Here is a 17,266-nt window from a genome sequence, read left to right as displayed (position 1 = left end):
AGGCTGATAATACCCCAATTTATGTCTCCAGTCCAACCAGTCTCTGAACTGCCTCCTAGTACCCCAAACTCAACATCCAAGATTGGAACCATCACTTCCCTCTACCAAAAATGTTCTGTTATTCCTGTTTTCTATATCTTTGAATATTACCATGTAACATATCGTCATGGTTCTACCTCCTAACCCAAATACTTCTTGAATTTTGCTACTAGTGCTTCCCCCCCAACCCCAACTGCTCTCTCCCAGACTGCCATCACCACTACTTGCAGCTCTCTGACAGACTGGTCTCTTGGCTTTCTGTGTTGCCTCCTACTTCCTCCTGTTCCTCATCCGCAAGCCCACCTGACTTTTCTGAAACTCGAATGTGAACAAATCATTCTCCTTTTAAAGGCCATCAGAGGCTTCCTGGTGACCTCACCTAAAGTCTGAACTCCTTTATGTGGCCCTAAAAACCCTCCCTGACTTGACCTTTGCCTAGCTTTTCAGTGTTATTGTTGTTCTCTCTCAAACAGCATGCTCCAACCTCTCTAAAAATTTTATCGGTATCATGTTATGCTCTTTTACCTTGCTAATTATGACTCCCATTTTAGCTTCATTCAAACAGGGTTATTTCTGTGAGTACCCATTGTACGCCAAGGCTCAGCTTACATGTCATTTTAATTCCAAGATTAGTTTAGGTGCCCCTCTTGGTGCCTCAGTGATACCTAATACTTGTATCATTCTGGGATCTATCACATGGGATAGTGTTGGCTCTGTGGGTCTCTGACAGCAGGGGAAGACTGTCTAGTTTACTTTCTAGTCCCAGAGCCTAGCACATGGCACACTGTGGCGCTCAATAGATGTTTGATGAATAAATGAGTGAGACGTTTGTTTCAAGAGAAAGAAAAGAAAAGGCATTTGGTATTTGACAAATTTTATTAAGTTTTCTGAGAATTTCCTTAAATAAGAATATAAAAGTCTACCATTCTTCTTTTATATCTATTTGGGGTTATTTGTTGTAAATTTGCTTAACAGAAACTTCTAGTTGATATAGCCCGATCGTGTTGGCTGGTGAATGTGAGCAGTCATCTCAAAAGTGGCTGCCTTCTCATTGCTGGGGGATGTGAGCATTCTCAGTAAGAATCTAAGGATGATGATTTAGCGAAGTATAGCCAAGGCACACTTTCAGCTTTTTCACTATACTATTATCAGGTTAAAATTCACAAGCTCATGTTTCTACAGATAAATGAGGTTCATTACACTTGATATACAAAACCAGATGTGTCCTGTGTAAGTCATACATCAGAGTGAGGGACAGCTGAATGCCTAGCATATCAATCAGAATAATTAAGTGAGTGGTGTTAATATTCACCACTTTGGATGAATGTTCTTCGTTACTAAAACGTTAGTCAAAATATCCTTAAGCATAAAGAAGGTCATTTATAAGAGCCTTTGTCTCTGTCCTTGAAACTCCTAGATTGCTTAAGCCAAAGGGATCTTTGGTGCTCCTTGACCTGTGCGTTGAAGACCATTTGTATCAGAATCGCCCTGACGGTAGTGAACTTCAGATTTCCTAGTCCCATTCTAGAATGTTTGGATCAGTATTGCCACCTGTGGGACCCTGAAAATCTGCAATTTTACAAGCACTCAGGTCCTTCCTAAACATATCCAAGTCGGAGAACCATTCATGTAATACAACTTCCTTTGTTCCCTAAGATGTGAAATTACTTGTCTTAGCATTTTGAGAATCAATTTCAGGGACCCTGGTGCAGAGCGTTTTGTTATCACTTTGATTTTCCAGAAGTCTTCACAATCAGAACGGCCAATTTTGGTGGCTGACAGGAGGGGGCTGTTTGTGAACCACAGATCACCGGGGAGCAGCATGATCGGAAAGCACCTGGCGAGCAAGCAGTCCACAGCTTGTAGTGGACGTTGGCCTGCGCCTCAGGCTTTTCACAATGAGCCAGTTCTAAACTTCTGGGCTTGCACAATCTCTACCTGTCCTCGAAAGAAATTCTGGGGCACGAGAGATGCATGGGTGGCTCAGTCGGTTAAACGTCTGCCATCAGCTCAGGTCATGATCTCAGGGTCCTGGAATCAAGCCCCGCATCGGGCTCTTTGCTCAGCCAGGAATCCGCTTCTCCCTCTGCCTGCTGCTCCCCCTGCTTGTGTGCTCGCTCTTTTTCTCTTTCTCTCTCTGTCTGACAAATAAATAAATAAAATCTTAAAAAAAAAAAAAGAAAAGAAAAGAAATGCTGAGGCACAGAGGATTTACCAAATGAGAGTACAGGACTCATTAGTAGATTACAGTCTTGAGCTGCGCTTGCTTCCCCCCACCTGTCACTTGGCCTCCTCCTTGATTTGACCAACATGAGCCCATCACGTCACACTGAGGGACCTCAGTTTCCTTATGTGAACAATGGAAGAAATCATATCGACAGACCCTTAAGTTTCATTTCAGCTCTGATACGCCTTTTCTCTGAGAAAGAGCTTTGATTTTGTCATCTGTGGTTACTGCGGCTGACTTTAGCTGGGAGATGAGAACCCGATCGTTGGGTTGTATGTAATCCTTTACCTGGGGTTACCAAGGGCTTCGATAAATGTGTTAAGGAATATGTGGCCCTGACGTTTTCCTCTAGCTCCTCAGTAAATTGAAAAAATCAACGGAGAAGTTGGCAAAAGAAGATGAAAACTACTATCAAAAAAACCTGGCTGGCTGTTATACCAGACTCACGTGGGAAAACACACTGGAAAGTTGCTACCAGGTGAGTCCTGTGCCGGCATTTGTCTCTTCTTCCGTGGAGCGTAGTGAGGCCTTGAAAAGGAAGGTCGGATCTACAGTTGCATGACCCGATGAGCTCTGTCCTTGGCGATGACCCTCATACTATGACGTTTGGCAAACCACGTGACTTCCAATCGTTTCCATTTCCCCGTGGATCCCTTAACCAGTGCTTATTTACTGAGGATCGGTGGCCAGCTTCTAATTCTCAGTGGACACGACAGCACTCAGCTAACTTCAGAAAGTGCTGTCGAAGTGCAGTGTAAATTAAGGCTTGAGAACTTGGTGCTCAGAAGTGAGCTTTAGGCCTGAGAGCTGGTTTACACAGTAATCACTCACGGAGTTCTTTGTATGTGGGGCTCTGTGTTGGGCCCTGGAGCAAGGATTAAAGAGAACCATCTAGCCTGGGAGGTGTAAGTTTAGCAGCAAGGAAGACGTATAAGGAAAGGATTGTGGCAAATCATTTGATGAAACTTAAAAAGTATGAACAAGCAGATCACAAAAGAGAACATCAAAATCACCAATAAACGTATGAAAAGATGCTCAATCATTTGGCAAAGATTAGAAAGTGACAATATCGTGTGTTGCCAAACGAGAATTGCTGGGACACAAGAATTCTTACACCTCTCCAGGGAGAATGACTTGATAGTATCTAGTAAAACTGAGATGTGCCTGTAGTGACAGCACGGCAGCTCCCTTCCTAGGCATATACCTGGTATACACCTGTATACCAAGGGTGATGTGTAATAATGTTTACCACAGAATTGTTTATAACCGCATGATGAGAAAAAATACCTATCAGTAGAGGAATTACTCTTAAAATGTGCTCTAATTTAGAATGTAGACTAATATCTGGCAATAAATATTTATTAAAACTATATTTAAACACAGATTAGGGGCACCTGGGTGGCTCAGTTGGTTAAGTGTTTGCCTTTGGCTCAGGTCATGATCGCAGGGTCCTAGGATGGAGCCCGCCTACTTCTCCCTCTGCCTCTGCCCCTCCCCTCCTCTCGAGCTTTCTCTCTAGCTCTCTCCCTCTCTTGAATAAATAAATAAAATCTTAAAACACACACACACACACACACACACACACACACACACACACACACACACGGGGCGCCTAGGTGGCTCAGTGGGTTAAAGCCTCTGCCTTCAGCTCAGGTCATGATCCCAGGGTCCTGGGATCGAGCCCCGCATCGGGCTCTCTGCTCAGCAGGGGAGCCTGCTTCCCCCCATCCTCTGCCTGCCTCTCTGCCTACTTGTGATGTCTGTCTGTCAAATAAATAAATAAAATCTTAAACACACACACACCAGTTAACCTCAAAAGCATGATGTTGAAGGAAAGAAACATGCTACTTATACATTGTGTGTAAATTAAAGGATTTAAGTCTTAGGTGTTGCTAAACCAGCTCCCTTCTCAGAGGCTCTTACCTGCTCTCTTTCCTTTTTCTCAGTTTTCTTTTTTCCTGTTAGGGTCCTCCTATACCTCTCCTCCCGACCCACCCCCCTTTCATCAGCCACAACTTTTATATGAAGACATCATAGAAATTATCTTTTTTGTTTATAAAGTCTCCCTGATGGTGACAAGATACACACTTATCTCTATTTCAAAAGATGACTTTGCTGGCAAACAAAAGCACAGACTTAACTATAGAGAACAAATTGGTGTTGCCAGAGGGGAGGTGAGTGGGGGTGGGGGGCATGGATGTAATAGCCAAAGGGAATTGAGAAGATATTGATCTTGATGAGCGCTGAGTAATATAGAGAATCATTGAATCATAATATTGTACACCTAATTCTAGGATAACACTGTATGTTAATTATACTTGAACTTTTTTAAAAATCTCTTTTAACTGGGCTTTAAAAATATTTCAAGCTAGGTTTTTAAAATTAGAATCAAAGTCCCATGGAGAATCTGCTCAAAATGAGAATCTCCGTAAGGAAGATTCACCCTTCTTGTATCTTGGTTTATTGTTCCTACCACGCCAGAGGCCAATATCGTGCCCCCCCCTTGCTTTCAGTTCTCACACTTCCCTCTAACCTCAGTTCCCTTACAGCAACCTTCTCCCTAGGGCCAGCTCAGCCCTGTAAACTCACTGGAGACTACTTCTGCCAAGTCATCCTTGCCTGGCCCTACTTTCTTGTTCCCTTGGCTTGTATACACTCCGTCTGCACTACCAAGTCACTAACTCACATGTTACACTGTGTGTTCTAGATCTTTTGTTGTTCACGAACTCAGGAGAAGAATGTTATATTCATGAAGACACATAGCAAAAGTGGGCTGAACTGCATTAAAGGGGATTTTATTATAAGTGGTGGAAGTTTTATTATAAGAGGTGGAAATGTGACAAGCGTTGTTCAGTTTCCTTTTCCCCCCTCCCATCTCCCAAGACCATTCTTCTGTAGAAATGGGGTATAAGAATTTATTTAGACGTCCTATAATTTATCCTCTTACTCCTTCTTACTCTCCAGATTGGATTTACAAATTCTTTCAGGGAGCGTTCATTGAACTGTGCTCAAGGCAGTGTACCAGACGCTAAGAAATGTCAAGTTTCAAGTGAGGTTAGGAAGTAATAAAACCAGTTCCACAAACCATATGTCAATTAGTCTTACTATTCATATTCATACCATGCTCAAGGCATATTACCTACCTTCCAAGAACAAACAATTCAGTTGGTAGAAATAATCTACAATATATTTTGAAAAATAATAGCCATGCTACTAAGAATTACCAAGAGCCAAATATTTGTTTCCAACAGTAAGTACTCAAGGAATTCTTTTAGAGAGGCATTTATAATAAGTGTCAAGAGCATTAAAAATGTTCACCTTCTCAATAGTGTTCCTCATCTGAACCACAGAACACAGAAAATAATCTGAGTGATTATTTTCACAGTTCCCCCAAGGGTGGTAGTGACTGTCTCTCTAGAAGCTGAGGGGGGGTTGGGGGGGGCAGTGGGTGCCTCATACGGCATACAATGGATGCCTCAGGACAGTAGGCAGTAGGGCTTGGCTGTATCCCAGAACCCGTGGTGAAAAACACAATTTTCTTTCTATAAATTCATCTTGAGGAAACAGCTGAAAAACAAACCAGTTTCTTTTCAAAATACATTAAAAGCAAAAGGGTGGAAACCATTCAAATGGCTAGCCTTAAGGGGATGACTAAATGAATCAACTACGCTGTATGCAGTCCCACACAGCGGACTCTATTAGATGGTGTTTCTGGAGACAAACAACAGAAGAAACCACTCTTGTACAATGTTAAGTGAAAAAAAACGGGATACAAAGTTGAATAATTTCCTAGGTAACTAGAAAAATAAAATCGTACATACACGCACACCTAGATGGACCGAAATACATCAAAATGCTAATGGGTAGCTCTGGGTAGAAGAATCATAAATAATTTTGAAATTAGATTTTTTTTTGGTGACCCTTTATAGTCCCAGGACAAGGTCTCCAAGCAGCTAGCGTGCTTGTTAAAATTCTAACTCCTGAGCACCTCCCTAAATGAGATGAATCCGATGCTCTGAATGATTTTAGGAAGGGGTCTAGGTGATGACTAAGCATGCTAAAATTTGAGAGTTCTTGCTCTGGAGAGAATCTGGTATTTCTTTGATCAGTTTTATTTAAGCAATTTAGATGAAAATGAAATCCTTCCAAACTCCTTTGAGTAGTACAGACCGGAAGACCAGGACGACAGGACTGAGGAGAATGAATAAAGGATGTGAGTTAGCATGGGGCCTGGGCCCCAACCTATCTCCAGATCTGCGGTTCCCTGCTAGCTCTGACCACACTCTCATATATGTGCTATTGTAAAGGCAAAGGAGGACAGTTCGAGATCCTCCTGAGTATTTTGCTTCTCTACAGTCTATTTTATACAAAAAGAATAAGATCATAGAGAGCAGTAATTCACTGAGATATGGATTTCACCTTTGCACGGTGGAGTTTATCGCTGCCTCTTTTCATGAGGAGACATAGATCATTTTAATGACTTCCCTGAAATGTAATTAAAATCTCTTAACCATTACCATCTCCACCAAGAGATACTGGTGATTCTAGTCTCAGGTTGATGCGGGGGGCTCAGCCCGTGTCAAAATAAGGAAACAGTGGCCCACCAGGATACAATGTGTTCCTAAAACCTGGCCTAAAATTTCATAATTTCGAAGTTGATCAGACTTTGGGGTTCTGCTCTTGTCAAATAGTCTGAATGCATTTTCAAGGTATGGATAAGGGTTTTACTGGACTTCCGTTCCTTCTCTAGAACTCACAGATGCTGGGATGCCTGGGTGGTTCAGTCAGTTAAGCTTTTTGGCTCAGGTCATGATCCCAGGGTCCTGGGATTGAGTCCCACATTGGCTCCTTGCTCAGCGGGGAGCCTTCCGCCTGCCGCTCCCCCTACCTTTGTTCTCTCTCTGACAAATAAGTAAAATCTTAAATAAAAAAAAAAAAAAGAACTCACAGATGCTTTTCAAATGACCTCTTTTCTTCCTTTACTATATGAATGCTAATTAACGTATAACATCAGCCTATATACCTTTTGGGCCAAAACAGCCTGCGGAAACTATGTGAGTTAAACCAATCCTAAATGAGGATAAACAGGACACACACCAAATCACATTCCTGTCCTGGGAAGCTCCCCCACCGTAGCCTGGAAATGACATCATCAAGAGGCACTAACATGACTGTTACCGCAGGCTTTCCTGGGGTGTCAATGCCTGGCTGGGTGCCTTTAGCTTTGCACAGCAACTGGCTCATCTTCTGTCATTTTCCATCCTTTTCAGAGCATCCTGGAGCTGGAGAAGGAAAGAATTAAGCTTTTGTACAATAACTTGAATCAGTACACTCAACATATTTCTGTTTTTGGCCAAACCCTGACCACAGTGAGTAGTCAAGATTTCTCTGTTTTGGATGCACATGGCAAGAACCGGCAGCAAACATTGTTCAGCAACCTTATTCTGCTTTCTTGGCATTGCAGTGCCACACACAAATTCACTGTGCCGTCAGCAAGATAGATGTGGAAAAAGACACCCAGGCTCTCATGGAAGAAACTGCAGTTTCATCCACAGAAAATAAATCCGAGTTCCTATTAACCGATTACCTTGTAAGTATGGAATGGAAGGAAGTTCCCTTGATGGGGAACCTCGTTCATAGGCTGAGGAATGCATTTGGAAAAACACTGGGCGCGGTCGTCAAGGAAATATCTTGTTTTGTAAATGAAAATATTGATATTTTTCATAGTCGATATATATAAAACAAAACAAAACAAAAAAACGAGGACGTGGTTTACAAGCTGGGCAGTAGAAATATGTCTTTGGTGTCCTCTGGAAGGGAAGAAAGTCAAACGGGATTCTAGACTGAATCTTTATGCTCGGTCTCCTAGAGTAACGCCAGGCAGACGTATTTCAGGACCTATAAACAATCACTGTATAGCCTGTCGGTTGTCTGTTGCTGCGTAACAATTACCCACAAACTTAGCAGGTTAAAACAAGCATTTATTATCTCACGGTCTCTGTGGGCCAGGAATCCAGGTGTGACTTCCGCAGGTGCCTCTGAGTCCCTCACAAGGCTGCCATCTAGGTGCCTGCCAGGACTGCAGCCATGCCAAGGCTCTCCTGGGAAATGACCTGCTTCTGAACTCACCCACGTGGCAGATGGCAGGCCTCTGGTCCCCCCCACCCGGTGGCTGCAGATACCAGCTCCTTGCCATGGGGGCTCTCTCCACCTGTGGGGCGTTCACAAGAGGCCAGCCTGCTTCGCCTAGAAGCTAGTGATCCAAAAGAGACAGAGCTAGAGTGTCCAAGAAGGAACGCAGACTTCATAAGCTAATCTCAGAGGTGACGTCTCTTCTTATTCTATTTGTCAGAAACAAGTCGATAAGTGCAGCCCAATAGTGCAAGGGCAAGTTAGTAAGTGTGCGTGGAGGGGATCGAACAAGGGCAGGACTCCTGGAAGGTGGGGATCATGGTCAACATTCTTCATGGTCCTTGCCTTTGAAAACTTCACACCATATTACAGAAGCCTATTTTGAGGGCATTTGGGTGATTCTGTTATTATATGAAACTTACTAAAAACTGATCAGTATGCCTGGTCAGAGCCTAGGCATCTCACTTCTTTGTTATCTGGGGGGAAATTCTTTGTCTTCTTGGGTCACACCTCAAGGATTTTGTCCTCCGCTCCCCTCTTGTTAGTCTTAATTGTAGTGTTCTAGGAGCTGATCATTAATTACCACCATCGGCAGGAAGAACTCCTCTGCTGTATTTCTTCCAGACTTTCAAGGTCCAGATTGAGAAGGTTCATTTCCACCATATGGAGAAATAGGCTACTGGTCATGGCCTCCTATAGGCTTAAAAGTGCAGCTGAATTCAACATCCCAGGAGTCCTGTTCAGGGAACAAGAGGTGAAGGAGGAGGAAAGGCAGTTAGATTAGGCACGACAGTGGCTCTGACCAGCTTCCCCCCACCCCAAACAGCAGTAAGTGGCCACCCATTTCTTGAGTTAAATCTTTTTTTCCCTACCCTGGAAAAAATGAAGTGAATTAGCAATAACAATGTCTGTTCCAACCAGAAACAAATGCAGCGATGGGAGTAGAAAGGAAGTTAAAAGCGCTCTTCCAGCGCCCGGCTAGCTCAGTCGGTAGAGCATGAGACTCTTAAAAGCGCTCTTCTTTTTTTTCTCTTTCCAATAGTGTAGGCAATCCCTGAGATGGGAAAATGTACAATAAAATACATGAGTCACTTTCTTATAAAAATGCCCCTATTGACTAAGCTGTCAGTAAAATAGGGGTCATTCTTCTTAAAAATGTGTTTAGGCTTCTAGTGAGATATAGGGAGGCAGCCATGACAGTTTATCCATAACTGACATGTCCATGGGAATTTTTGGTTTCCATGGAATGTCAGCGCACCAGAGCTAATGACTATATATCTCTTGTCTAAGAGAATGGACTGTATCTCCAAATGGGTAAATGGGATTTCCTTATTATCCTCAAAGTAAAACATGCCCAGAATCTGCCTTTATAGACATTGGCAATAAGCCTAGACTGGTTTATATCTAGTTGCCAAGAAATGTACAGGGACTAAGGTAAGGCAGGAGAACAGTTCAAGTGAAGATATGGGGATGAACAGTGTGAAAATACTCGTAAGGTTATTATAAAGGCCGTGCTCAGAAGGTTGCATCTGAAGTTTCCTACTCCACCTTCAATATTGATCTTTCTAAAGTCTTTGGAAGAGAAGAACGAATTTAAGAAATTTCAAGGATAGCAGTATACTCTCTTCTTGAGCTGTGCCAGCAGCGATCCACTTCTGGAAATATATTTGTAAACAACAGGCATCCCCAACGGCCCAAATGGAGCCTTGGCCTGCCGGGGCGCTGGATCCAGAGCCAGAGAATAATGTGCATTTCTCCAGCGAGGAGGGCCTGATGGGTGGAGTTAGGCACCCTGAGTTGGGGGCCGCTGGGCCGCAGGGTGGGGTGGCGGTGGGGCGGGGCGGGCATCCCCAGGAGCCGATGGGAAGGAACACTGGGATTCAGAGATCCTGGGTTTCAAACTGTTCTGTTTGTGTCTTCATTTATTTCTCTGTCAGAGGGAAAATAAGACCAATCTCACAGGGTTGTTGCAAGGATCACATGTAATAATGATATCAACTTTTATAACATACCATTCACAATATGTAAATAAAATATGTCTATCTCTACCTTATTGTTCCTACAAAGGCTATTCTCTGTGCCATAAATCCTCAAGCTTCGTGACAGTCTATCTAAAGCTAATCTGTCCACCAGCAGTCAGGATGCTCATTTTTCTCCTTCCGTATCAGCAAAGTCCTGACTCCTCTGCTTCTATCTTCGGATGTTAGTGTCCCCTCATTCTCTACGGGGTCCTGTCCATCTGCTGCCCTCCACTTCAGCCACCTCTCCACCCGTCCCTGACGTCCTCATTTTTTTTCATTTGACCCTTGAAATAATAGATGTGAAAGCTCAAATATTGGTAACAGTTTCTCACATTTTATATGACAAAATCCCCTCCTCAGCCCATAAATCTGGCCTGAGCTGCCAAGACAACTTTTCCTTCCACTGTGTTTGCTCAAGCAACTGGTCTGTGAATTGTTCCTGATATATCTCCTGCAGCCCCCTTCTTTGTGCCATTTCTCCTGCCCCGAGTACGTTTTGCCCTCCTTCCCCTTGACCGAGAATTCCTGATTAAGTCTTCTTAGCCTCCTTGAAACTTCACGTCCTGGCACTCGCTGAATCACGCATTCCTGTCTGCACCACTCATGAGTGAATGTGGCCTTGAATGGCTAGGTCTCTTAGTGTTATGCTTCAAGGCCTGACTGAATTATAGACCCATCTGGGAAGAGCTCATAATATCCCCAATAGCCAGCCAGTATAGAGCAGAGCACAACAAACATTGCTTCCACTCCTGACACTGTCCTGGCTCCCAGCAAACGCATCATGCTACATTTGGACCTTTAAAGAACTCTAACCTGAATCAAGATTAATAGGGAGCAGGCGCCTGGGTAGCTCAGTCAGTTAAGCGTCTGTCTTTGACTCAGGTCACGATCCCGGGGTCTGGGATCGAGTCCTGCATCGGGCTCCCTGCTCAGTGGGGAGTCTGCTTCTCCCTCTCCCTCTGTTCCTCTCCCCACTCGTGCTATCTTCTCTCTCTTTCTCTCAAATAAATAAATAAAATCTTTTTTAGAAAAAAAGATTAACAGGGAGCCGTAAAATAGCCAACAAATAGATTTACTTATCAAGAAACTATGAAATAACTATAGTAAGGCTCTTTCTCCAACGATAATGTGTTCTATTATAGAAAGTGCTCAGCTGTGTACATACAAGTTGTGGATGAAGATGTTTTCTTATTAAGCAGGTCGAGGACAGATGGAACAATCTAGAAAACCAAAGGTTATCCTGACTTTATTTTTTTTACTCTTTTTCTTCTGTCAAGTTAATATTAAATACAGTTGTCAGTGAAATTCTCAGTGCAACTGGGAGTAGCAAACCTTACTTTTTCTCCTTCAATTGTTAAGCATCTTTTTTTTTCCCTAAAGGAAGAAGATCTTAACAGTGCAATGAATAAAGAGCGACAAGAGTCTTCATTAAAATCAAAACTGTTGAGACTGCAAAAAGATATTGAAAAAGCCTCAAGAGACCAGGAAGGTGTGTAATTATATCTGTGAATGGCCCGATCAGGGAAAGTGTTCTTTCTACTCAGGGGTTTCATTCAGAGGTAGGGCGAGTCCACCTTTGCTAACTAGGACAGGGATCACCTCATTTAAAGATTCATATGTGAGGCCTAATTTGTGTGAATCAAGAAAAATGGGAAAGAAGACAGGAGAGCGCAAACAGATTGAAAATGACATTTGGGTCTATTTAAGAGTGCTATCCAAGCACTGTGTCTCCAGAAATAATAGCATTTTGCCGTGTTTCTGAAATTGGCTGGAATGAGGGACAGCTTGCTTGGTTTAAAACACGGTAAACCTCCTTGAGCACACGGGTTTAGTTTCCTTGTTTATTTCTTTGTAAACGATCCTTCTGAATGAGTTAGGGATGTCAGAATGGGAAGCAGCTCTAAAGCGATGTGGATAATAAAAACAGCCCCGCGCTCGTGATTCTGGTGTGTGGAGCTCATTTGATGTGGACCAGAACAACACACTGAAATGTAATCCCTGAATCCCTGAATCCAAGAGGGTGAAAAGTTAGAAACTACTGCAGTGAGGGAGAGCCCAACACTGCGATAGTTTTGGGAACCCACCACGGACCGGGTCCCCGAGGAGGATTCAAAAAGCTCATCTTGCAAAATAACAATCGAGATTCTTTTTAAACACCAGAATTTCTCAACTTTCATTAAATGAGGGTACAGGCCACCCATTCAGTCAAAGTTAGTCACAGCTACAAAGAGAAAGAGCCTCGGCCACTGGGAAATCGCCCTGGTCTCACTTCTGGGCTCAGGCTCCCCCTGCATGTGCCCCTGTCAGCTGTGTCCCCCCAGGACAGGAAGGACAGCGGTGACTGAGGGGACGGTTTCATTGTCAGGCCTGGAACGCATGCTGAAATCCTACTCCAGGGACGCCGCCTTCTCAGACCCAGAGAGCCAAAAAATCACAGCAGCCCTGATGGACGAGGTAAATATTTGCAGCGTCCACTTTCCTAGATTTAATGATGAAAGAGTTATTTTTAGAATGCTTGTTTTCTGGGCCTGGTTGACCTCTGCTTGCCTTTCTTTTCTCATGACATAGAACAATCTAGTCAGAGAGCCTCCTTGACAAGCCCTTTGAGGGATCTGGAAAAATTCAACTACTTAGACATGTTTGCTTTAGTGTCCTTCCAGGAAACCAATTGTGCCTAAAATAGAATCCCCCAAAATAGAATAATTCCATCAAGGTCTGGAAACCACGTGTACTTTAACCCCGTTAAGAGAAGTGATTAAAAACACAGGGTCTGCATTCAAAAAGGCCTGCATTTGGATCTCGCTCTGCCCTTTCCAGGGACTTGGGACAACTTTTCTTTTCTCGGTACCTACCTCAAAGGGTTATTGTGAAGATAAAGTGTGAGCTAGAAAGTGCCAGCACCATGCACAGAGGAGAGCTGAAATTCTGGTCACTACAAAGAGTTCATTTCCGACTTCCCGGTCAGCTAACATCAGGAGCTTCTGAAAATAACAGGAGAACGGAAAGCTTGGCCACAGAGAAGGAAGAGGGGAGTCTAGAGTGTGCGGCAAAAACTTCTGAGGAAAGGGAAAAAAAGTTTAGAGACTGAGGTGGTTTTGAGGGAAGGGGAGGTACTGTCAGGAGAGGGCAAGGAGAGGCATCTCTGGGCCGTTTTGCTGAGGGCCTGGCCCACAGCAGCTTCCGGGTGTTTGTGGGGGGTCGTGAACAATGCGGCCACTTCAGAGGCACCCACGGTGAAAGGGAGGCCAGCAATGGCCTGTGAATTTTCTGTAGGAGTGAAAGTGGAACAGCTACTCTGAACTATGTGTGCTAGATGCAGGTTTTCTGCCGTGACGAGAGAGAGTTGACCGGGATTCGTCTGAGAAAAACTCAGGAAGAGATACAAAATCTTGAGCAATGTTTTGAAGGAAACAGGCAGCTGGTACGTTGTACGTAGCCTGACTGACTCTTGTGTAAGCCAGGTACCTCATCCCTCTGTTCAAACAGGCAATTTCGGTGGTTCTCTGGGGAAAGGAGACAGATGGAGCCAGGTACAGTTTAATCTATTTTTTAGCAGAGGCTTCCTTTAGTGGGGGAGCTGTTGTAAAAACAGGCCTCACGCTCTCAGTGAAGAGAAAGGACCTGAATTCTGTTCACTTGGGAGCAGAGTTCTAACACACTTGCTGGGACACATGGCTGCGGGTCCTATGAGATTAGAAAGCAGTCCGTAGGACATTTTCTGTGACAGTGCGAAATGTTTGGTTTACGAATTCTATGCAAACACTGTTTACTGAAATAAAGTCCTATGGAGCATTTTGTGATGGTGTGAAGTTGTAAGTTTATTTCTTTGGTGGTTCTTGCATAGAATTTTGTTGTCATCGTTACCAGCCTAGGACATGCACTGGGATATCTGGGTACACGCTGGCCTGATTCACACAGCAGAGGGCGCAAGATTGAAGAGGGTCTGCCCCCTGAATTCACGGTGTTTATGATAGAGCCAGTACAAACCTTCAAGTATTTGGATGCCAAATACCTTTGTAACTTGGTTACACACTGCTGCATTGGGTGGAGGGAGACTGGGGTTATTGGTAGACTTTGTGTTCCCCAGGCAAGGTTTCTTATAGGAGGAAACTCTGTTTCATTTAAATTCTTCCCAGTTCATTGTCTCTTGGTCCTTCAAATGCCATATTTGAAGCAAGAATGTTGGCAAGGCATGTTCTATGAGAAGTTTTTGCAGAAACTGAATGTAGAGTAGACATTGCCTTCAGATGTGGGAAGGAGCACCGCATAGAGGCGGAAGGAGGCTTGCCCTATGATGGTCTCAGATGCAGACTAGGTCTAATGGTAGAAGGTATGTGATGGGTTTCTATTTCACCTTAGGTTAGCCTCCCCCACAATGCAGTGGATCATTCCCCACAGATCAGAAGTGTTCAGTCCATGGTTGTGGTCCCCTGGCAAGGAATGCAGGGTTAGGGATCCCCATGCTGGAGGTGTGGAAAAGGGAGGAAATGATGGTGAGGAAGAGATTGGGTAAGTGGGCTCCTTCCATTGTTTAGTTTCCAGTTATCCTGACTGAACACAGCTTGACAGAAAAGCTATTATGAAGTTTCTAGTTCAAGGTCAAATAGAGAACTAGGAGTGTATCTTTAGCTTCACTTATTTTTACACCCAAATACTCCCCAATATTGTTTCCAGTTTCCAGAAATGTTACTGTTAACTTTTTGGGTAATATAAGACCTCACCTCTGTAAGAAAAACAGTAACAGCAGCAGCAACAACAAAACCCACTTCACACCATTTTAGTTGGATCCTATCTGATGCAAGTTCAGTTGTGCTCACGGGACCGAGCACTACATTCAACTGCCTTTCTTCAAAGCCCTCCAAAGGTCTGCCTTCTGCAGTCAACACTTATTATTCCCTTTCTCACTCCTCAACAGTAAACTGAGTAAAGCTATCTGTTGCCACAGAACCCTCATCTATCTAGGTTTCCAGTTTATCCTGTTCATAAGAGTCCAGGATAAGGTGCACTCAGCAACCATGGGTTTCCTTTAAAGTGCTTAAAGGTCCACTTTTTGCACTCTTTAGCATTTTCTGTACCTGTCTGCATGAGTTGAACGTGTACTTTTCTAGACCTCTCTGTCGTCTTGGGAGTTATCCTGATATCCCTCTACCCACACAGCTGTGCCTCATTTTCTAGAAATTTACTCACATGGCCAAATGATGTGTCCACAGACCACTTTGAAACTAGACCTTTTGCAAGCAAATGCCTACAAACTGTCATCGGTGTTAGCAGAACTTGAGCAAAGACCTCAACCCAGCCATCCCTGTAGTAATTCCATCTTCAAGTGGAAAGAAAAGGTAAAAACTTAAGAGATGGATTGTAATTTCCTGACGGGGCTTGCTGTATGGAGTGGCTTCAAGTAGTACCAGGGCAGAAAAGGCTATTATGAATTCTATGTGGCATAGATCTCAAATCCCAATTGTGGAATTTTAAGATAATTTAATTTTTATTCCTTTTAGTGCAGTAACAAGAGCTCATCACAAATGAATATTTCCTTTGCAGACCAAATATGAGGAGCTAATAACACTTTGGATTCCTTCTTCTTCCTCCTCATATCTTAACTTTATTCTCTGAACAGGCTTTTAGAGTAAAATTTCATACGGACCTAAACTCTGAGATAGAGGAATTGATGATGAGCGCGTAAACGCACAGGAGTCGCTCTCCTTGAAGCTGTTTTCCATTTCCTGTCAGAAGGGGGAGCTGTAACCATCTTGTGAGAAAAGGGCTTGTCTTTCTGTGAGACTCAGGATTCCAAACTGGTCTCAATCACTTAGAATCCTGGCAATTTCACTTGCGTTAAAGCCGGTTGAAGTTGAATGTGAGGAAGTAAAGCTCGGAAGGTTATTATTTGACCTGGAGCTGCAGGTCAGAATTGGAAACATGGGCTATAAAACGCTGTAATGGTCTAATTCTGAAAATATTATGGCTTCAGAAACAATTAAGGTTTATAGTAGAGTTTAGAAAAGTATTGAATAACTTATTTATACTCTCCTCCCCAAAATTCAAAGACAAATTTCTGAGGTAAAAAACTGGAAGAGTTAAACTTGTCAAAAATATTTTAGATGAATATGTTGTTAAAATGACTTTTTTTTTTTCTTTTTACTATCTAAACAGCAACAGACACATAGTTATGTAAAAATATCTCGGCCTTTTCTGATGAAGAGATTAGAGAATGTTGTGAGCAGGACATGTCCTGGTGGGCAGAGAATCCCAATTTCCTCATCTACAGGTAATCCCATGCCCACAATAATTTGGGCCTGGGTTCTGTTGGTAAAGCACATTTTGACATTTACATTTTATTTTCAGGGTCACATGGGCATATATCAGCACAAAAAAAGTTACATTTCAGTTAGGACTGATTGATTTGTTAGCATTTGTAGCTCTCTGTGCAGATGTAATCCAAAAATGTGGGAAGGAGTCAAAAAGCGGAGGGTTGGGGGAAAAAATGTAGGCTATAAGAAAGGTCCCTTAGATGACTGGCATCCATGTTATTCAGTCTGAAATTTGCTGTCCATACATTCACCCTGAACCATTGTGAGAAACTCTGTCTCCATAGTCTCCTCCAAACGTCCATAGAAATCCTGTCCTTTCTGTGAGAAACATGGTGATCCCAAGACCTACCTCCTCCCTTTATTCAGCTGCCTGACCTTAGCTATTTATCCTCTTTATTATTTTTTTCTCCAGACTTATTATGTTCTAAATTATCATACAGTTTTTGATTATATCATATACCTAGTCCATACACATAGTAGTGTGTCATAAATGGTTACTCTACCAAGGAATGAATACTATGTGAAATTATAAACTT

General features: G+C 43.1%; 1 protein-coding gene across 3 annotated transcripts in view; it reads left to right on the top strand.

The window, feature by feature from the left end:
• NOSTRIN (nitric oxide synthase trafficking) overlaps positions 1–17,266 on the top strand; it is a 57,308-nt gene that overhangs the window by 34,875 nt on the left and 5,167 nt on the right. For all 3 annotated transcript variants that reach the window (XM_080799325.1, XM_080799326.1, XM_080799327.1), the window contains 7 exons: positions 2,619–2,744; positions 7,537–7,635; positions 7,731–7,856; positions 11,800–11,908; positions 12,785–12,873; positions 15,630–15,755; positions 16,573–16,687. In XM_080799325.1, coding sequence (XP_080655451.1) covers positions 2,619–2,744; positions 7,537–7,635; positions 7,731–7,856; positions 11,800–11,908; positions 12,785–12,873; positions 15,630–15,755; positions 16,573–16,687 — 790 coding nt within the window. The remainder of the gene's footprint in view (positions 1–2,618; positions 2,745–7,536; positions 7,636–7,730; positions 7,857–11,799; positions 11,909–12,784; positions 12,874–15,629; positions 15,756–16,572; positions 16,688–17,266) is intronic.

This window comes from Martes martes (genome assembly GCF_963455335.1).
Source record: "Martes martes genome assembly, chromosome: 3".
NCBI classification, from domain to species: domain Eukaryota; kingdom Metazoa; phylum Chordata; class Mammalia; order Carnivora; family Mustelidae; genus Martes; species Martes martes.
This window is presented reverse-complemented; position numbering and strand designations above follow the sequence as displayed.